This window comes from Corvus brachyrhynchos, unplaced genomic scaffold (genome assembly GCF_000691975.1).
Source record: "Corvus brachyrhynchos isolate BGI_N302 unplaced genomic scaffold, ASM69197v1 scaffold281, whole genome shotgun sequence".
NCBI classification, from domain to species: domain Eukaryota; kingdom Metazoa; phylum Chordata; class Aves; order Passeriformes; family Corvidae; genus Corvus; species Corvus brachyrhynchos.
Window position 1 is genome coordinate 1,667,351 of NW_008236509.1, and position 5,591 is coordinate 1,672,941.

Sequence of the window (5,591 nt, forward strand, 5' to 3'; positions counted from 1 at the left end):
CAGCTGAGCCTGCATGTGAACCTGCATTCACACAAATCTCTTCCAGAATGGGTGAGTCAAACACAAATGAGCATTTTATTTTGATTCTTACTGTTAAATTAGGTTTTCTAATCAAACAATGAAATTAGAAGTTGGGCATAATTTTTTTCCAATGAAACCTATTTTGGTGAACCCTTCTCAGACCACAGGCTGACTTCACACTTTTCCGGCAACTTGCCCTTTGCAAAGGTAGTCAGCCATAAACTAGGGGATCAAGACACACCAGTCAAGAGTTTATTTCTGCACATTCTGTTTTAAATTTTCACTTGTTCTCATAAAGAACAATAATAAACCACCACAACCCAGGCAGCAAACATGAACTATATTATCAAAGCCACAGCCCACCAGACTGTCAGTAACAAGTAGGATATTTGCTCCAAACCAGCAAATTTTAATATAATAGTTTAAGATGTTTCAGACTGTGATTAAGTTACATTACTCAATTAAAGATATCAATTACATTTTGAAATTATTAACCCAACCAACAAAACTAGTCAGTTTTGAGATCCACCACTCTCAGAAACTATCTAAAATTTAAATACCAACTTGCAACAGCTATTGTTGAATTTACCAAAAATCCTTATATCTTCTATTTATACTCTTTAAAAGAGAAAAATTTATGTCTGGACAGCACAAACATGTCTGTGTCCTTGCACCCCACCAGAATTCCTAAAGCAGTTCTTTTGCTATTTAACTTTCAAGTGTGGGCATGACAACACTCCTTATTTATGGGTTTAACTGAAGAAATTCCCAAAGCCTCAGGTAGTGGATAACCCAGACACACATCTGCACAGCTACGAGATCTGACAGAAAGCAGAGTCAGAATTTCCCAGAGGAACCTCAATGCCCCACTTGCTTGCAGCCTGCAAATCCCATAACTCCTACCAAGAGACCTGAAATAATGACTGCAGAAATGCTGTAGCAGAACACAGAGAGCTAAGAATGATGACCTAGCTAAGACAAGCACAACAAATACAAAAGCATTCACTGGACAAGCAGATTGAGCAGTGTCCTCTTTTTAGGTTGCTTAGAAGTAACAACAACAAAAAAAATAAGGCTGTTCCATCAGCATGAGATGTTGCAGTTTCAGGTTTCAGTGACTGATAAGAAGAGGAGCTTAGAGAACAAAAAGGCTGCGATAAATGAGCGTTTAGGACAATGCAAGGAATCAGAAATGTACCTCTCCCTAAGGCACACAAGCTTCTCCCCACCCTGCCCGAATGAGGGCAGGATCTCCTGTCGACAAAGCACAAGTTTGGTGCAGAGGGAATCTACTGCAATCCTGTTTCCTGCCAAGCTTAAAATATGCTGCAGTAAGAAATGCATCTTTGGGATGTGGAGTCAGCCAAAGGTCTATTGAATAAGGGAAAAGAACTGCAAGCCTTGCTTCTGGTTGAAAACGCTCAGATTTACAGTCCAAGAATAATGATCCAAGCACTTCCATTAAAAGGAAATTTCCTGAGGACTTCCAGTGCAATTCTGAAGGTATTAATATTTATAACATTTCAGCATGGTTAACATGTCTCCTTACTTGTTTTACCTCTCTATTAGAGAAAGGTAAATTCTTTATTTTTAAAGTGAAATGTGCAAAAGTTTGCAAGAGTGACATCTGAAAACCTCCTTTTCAAAAACATCAACGATTTAGGAAAACGTTTGCACCTTTCCTTTGAGACGGACATATACATACATAATTTAACCATTTAAATAGATATAAAATATGCCCATACATTATCAGAAATATGGAAGAAATATGGATTGCAGTCTCAAACTCAAGACCAAAGTCTAACTCCAGTTTAAACATGACAATATCCATAGCTACTACAGCTAAACTTCAAAAAAAAGGTCAATTTTTTTTTAAAGAACCTCTGTATCTCATCTGTGCATTTATATTTGCATGCTATGGTATCATCAAGGATGCCACAAAACGGGGTGTGTGTATGTACACCTACATAGCAGTCTGGTGACAAAACATCTCTGCAAATCCCAATAAAGCCTCATGTGATCAGGCCTCTGTTGAAGCACAGCTATGATCCTAGACCTGATAACATTTCCAACCATGCTGTGAGAAAACAGAGTTTTGCAGGTGTCACATTTTATAGTATCAAAATGCATGACTCACTGTTTCTCAGTAACTAAAGAACTCTATTTGCTTTAAATAAGGGAAACATGCTAGAAAATGAAACTGAGCCACTGTAATGGGATGCAGGCTTATCACACTTTTTGGCAGAGCAAACATGAATTCCCCTTTAACAGAGAAGGCAATTAAAACATGATTCTTAATCCAGAAAACCATCTAAAACCACATTACCCTCCAAGCAGTGATTCAGAGTTCCCAGTGAAGCAGGGCAAACCCTAGTTAATAATCCCTTCCTAGGAGCTGACAAAAACAGGTGCTACGGGAAGCAACACTGACTCAGCTGGCACCACACTTCCTCCTGAGCCATGCCCAAAGGAAGGACCATGTCAGGCACGGCTGGACCTCCCAGAATGGGAACTGAGGCTACTTCTGCTTTTGGTGCCAGCAAGCCTAGAGGAGAGGCAGTGTTCAGGGATTATCTATCCTGCTCCTGCAGCCAGCTACGGCCATCCCTGCAGAGCCTGGGCCATCAGTTCAGCTCAGCACACCACACCAGAGAGGCAGAGGCTGCCAGCTGGAGGAGGACACGATTCTTGAATAGTAAATCAGCTGGTTCTGAAACAGACAGATTAGTAAATAATTTCAAAGGGCTGTTCAAATTGCAGCTGGCCACAGCACTCCTTTGCTTGCTTCTATGTTGTACTTTCCTCCTTTAATGCACAGATTAATGCTAACTGTGAGACTGACACATCATCTATTAGCCACAAGATGCAAGCCAAAATTGCAAAATTTTTGAGAATTCAAGCAGTTTGGCTTGAGAAAGCACTTGGCTGAATCATGAATCTTTATTCATCTTAGTAACAGCCATCTAAAATGTCAATCTTAAATCTCATCACTGTTGAGTCACAGTTCACAAAAAATATTTCTTTGATCTGTTGGATATATAGCCAACAAACCTGAAGTTCCATGTGTTCAACAGCATGAGCACTCAGATCAATGCTACCCCTTAATACCACTTAGCTCTGCAATGAACAAGAAAACTAATATGAGTTTAAATCTGAACAAAGGGAAAAAATAGAGGCGGAGCTTAGCACATCAAAAGAGATAGGCACTGGCTTTACCCTGTGATACCTGACTGGGAAAGTTGTGTCACTCAGCTTCTCTACCATTACTCTGAAAAAGGAGATACATCTGTGGCCAGTACATATGAAAGAAGACCTGTGACTTCTATTTTCCTGTAAAGAGGCTTCAGAAGAAGTTGCAAGTGTTCAAAGAAAAAGGAAGACACCAGAACTACCAAGTAATTTTGATTTCTTTCATAGAAGGATTTGTTGGTCACATCCCCTTTCTCCTGCTAATAAAACCAGTGGGGCCAGGAGGTTGCTTCTGCAGGGAATGCACAAACCCTTCACTGCACACCAGTGCAGTACAAGCCTGGCCCCAGCGATGAAGGCAAGACAAATTGGCATTCACTGGGGAGTTCCACAGCTGTGTTGTTGTAGCTTCCTACCAATCTACACCAGTGGACATGGGACTGACCAAGGCAGAGCTGCCCCATTTGAAGAACAGGCAAACAGGAACTCTTCTGGTCCACAGAAGCACCGCGCAGACCAGACACCACCAGGACTTCTCAACAGCAGTGAGATGCTTAGAGTTCCAAGTGCCAGGAAGCCATGGTTGCCACACTGCATTCACCTGTAATCTCAGCCCACAGCACCCACTGGAGTCGGCACAGAGCCTTAGTTCAAGCCTCCAAGAAAGAGATCTGAAGCTACAAGGACCATCTCACCCTGAAAAGAAGTGTTTGCAAGGTCAGCTTTCAACTGATTCCCCAGCTGATGACCACCAGCTGCGCTCTGGGCTGTGAAAGCCATAATGCACAGCACCAACCCATAAGCAGAATTTTCTCCTGCGTGCCTAGTGACACCTTGCCTTTCATTTAAAAGCATAAGAAAGGAAAGAACAAAGAAAACACCATTTTAAACCCTCATTCCTTCACTCACTAAAGCTGGAAAAAGCCCCATATATGTGAGAACACCCAGTACCCAAAAGTTTATAAAAGGGAAGAAAATCTTGCTTTATCAAATATTTTCCTACAGGGAAAAAAAAGAAACAAACAAAAAAACCCCAAATAAACAAACCCAAACTAAAACAACCAAACAACTTCATGAATATTCATGTGTTTTGGCAATATTCACAAATTCAATACACATTTTTCCCTGGCTCCAAAGGAACACTGGAACATGTGCACTACACCCTTTCAAGAACTTTAAGTCAATGACAGAAATTATGTTCCCCTCAGACAGGAATCAAGGAAGCTCTGCCTTTGTAAGGGAATAAGGCATTTTCTATAAAAGCAGCTGCCTCATGAAGAAAACCAAATAAGCTCAAGGTTTTATTTAAGCAAATCTATTTAATATATGTGAAGGAGGAAAAAAGAAGTACCATCAAAATGGCAACTTGTCATACTGGTAATGCTTCCTATTTTTGTAGTAAGGGAAGAGCTGTTTTTAAAAAATGTAAATGCTCTTCAATTTAATGATGCTTTGGAATAATCTGTAGAAGGAGAGCTTCAGTTTGTCTTTATACATAACAACAGATTGCTTTGAATATATTACTAATTATTAAAAGAAGTCATTAGACCGAATTAATTCTACTGCCAAAACAATTAGCATGTATTCCAACATAAAAACTCCATGTGCATCCTACTGAATACTGCCAATAAACATACTTGTTTCATAAAACCAGCTCTTGTCTACACAGAATTATGGTGCTTAACCAATATGCTTATTACTCTCAAACCCAGCCTGAGACCTTAAATAAATAAAAAGGACATAGCAGTGGAATATTAACCACGATTTTTACCCCTTTTTTCCCCTATGTTCTAAAACTTATATTAACTCTCCTTAAAATACAAACTTAGATCCATCCTTTGCTAGGATGATTGCCATAATCAACACTTGTAGAATCAGGCTATAGAGCTTTATCTACACACTAAGTTACAGCTGCCTTGCTCTGAGGCTTTAGAAAAAATCCCTTCTGCTCATCCTGCCAGGACTTACACAACGACAGCGCTTATGCCCCTCTTCCTCCCCCTCAAGCTTGTTCTTTGTCAGCAGACATTTCAATTGACCTGTGCACACAAAGGACAGTACTTTTCCTTTCCCTCATCCTTCTCCTGAATACTGCCCACACATTATTCCTGTTACCAAATACGCACCTTCCTCTTGTGTCTATCAGGGAGGAAACACAGAAGCATGGGAACAATTTCGGAATCAGAGCACAAAGGAGTTCTGTTCCTTCCAATAAGGCAGCTTTGAAAGCCAGATCAGCATCCTTTGGCATTACTTGTTAAGTTCAGCATATTAGATATTTCCATCATTTCTTCAGTACTTCACTGCACCATCAGCGAGCCTTACTTTTTCCTCCATCATCTTCCCCTCCAGGACAAGCGAGTGTAGCTCTCCAGTCCATT

The 5,591-nt window shown here is 40.4% G+C and overlaps 1 protein-coding gene across 5 annotated transcripts in view; it reads right to left on the reverse strand.

Moving 5' to 3' along the window:
- BTBD10 (BTB domain containing 10) overlaps nt 1–5,591 on the reverse strand; it is a 21,360-nt gene that overhangs the window by 8,357 nt on the left and 7,412 nt on the right. For 2 of the 5 annotated variants that reach the window (XM_008644063.2, XM_017726318.1), the window contains exon 1: nt 5,337–5,591. The exons of 2 other annotated variants lie outside the window; for them this stretch is intronic. In XM_008644063.2, coding sequence (XP_008642285.1) covers nt 5,337–5,461 — 125 coding nt within the window. In that variant the 5' untranslated portion in view covers nt 5,462–5,591. The remainder of the gene's footprint in view (nt 1–5,336) is intronic. One more of the 5 variants, XM_017726320.1, reaches the window with a different exon arrangement.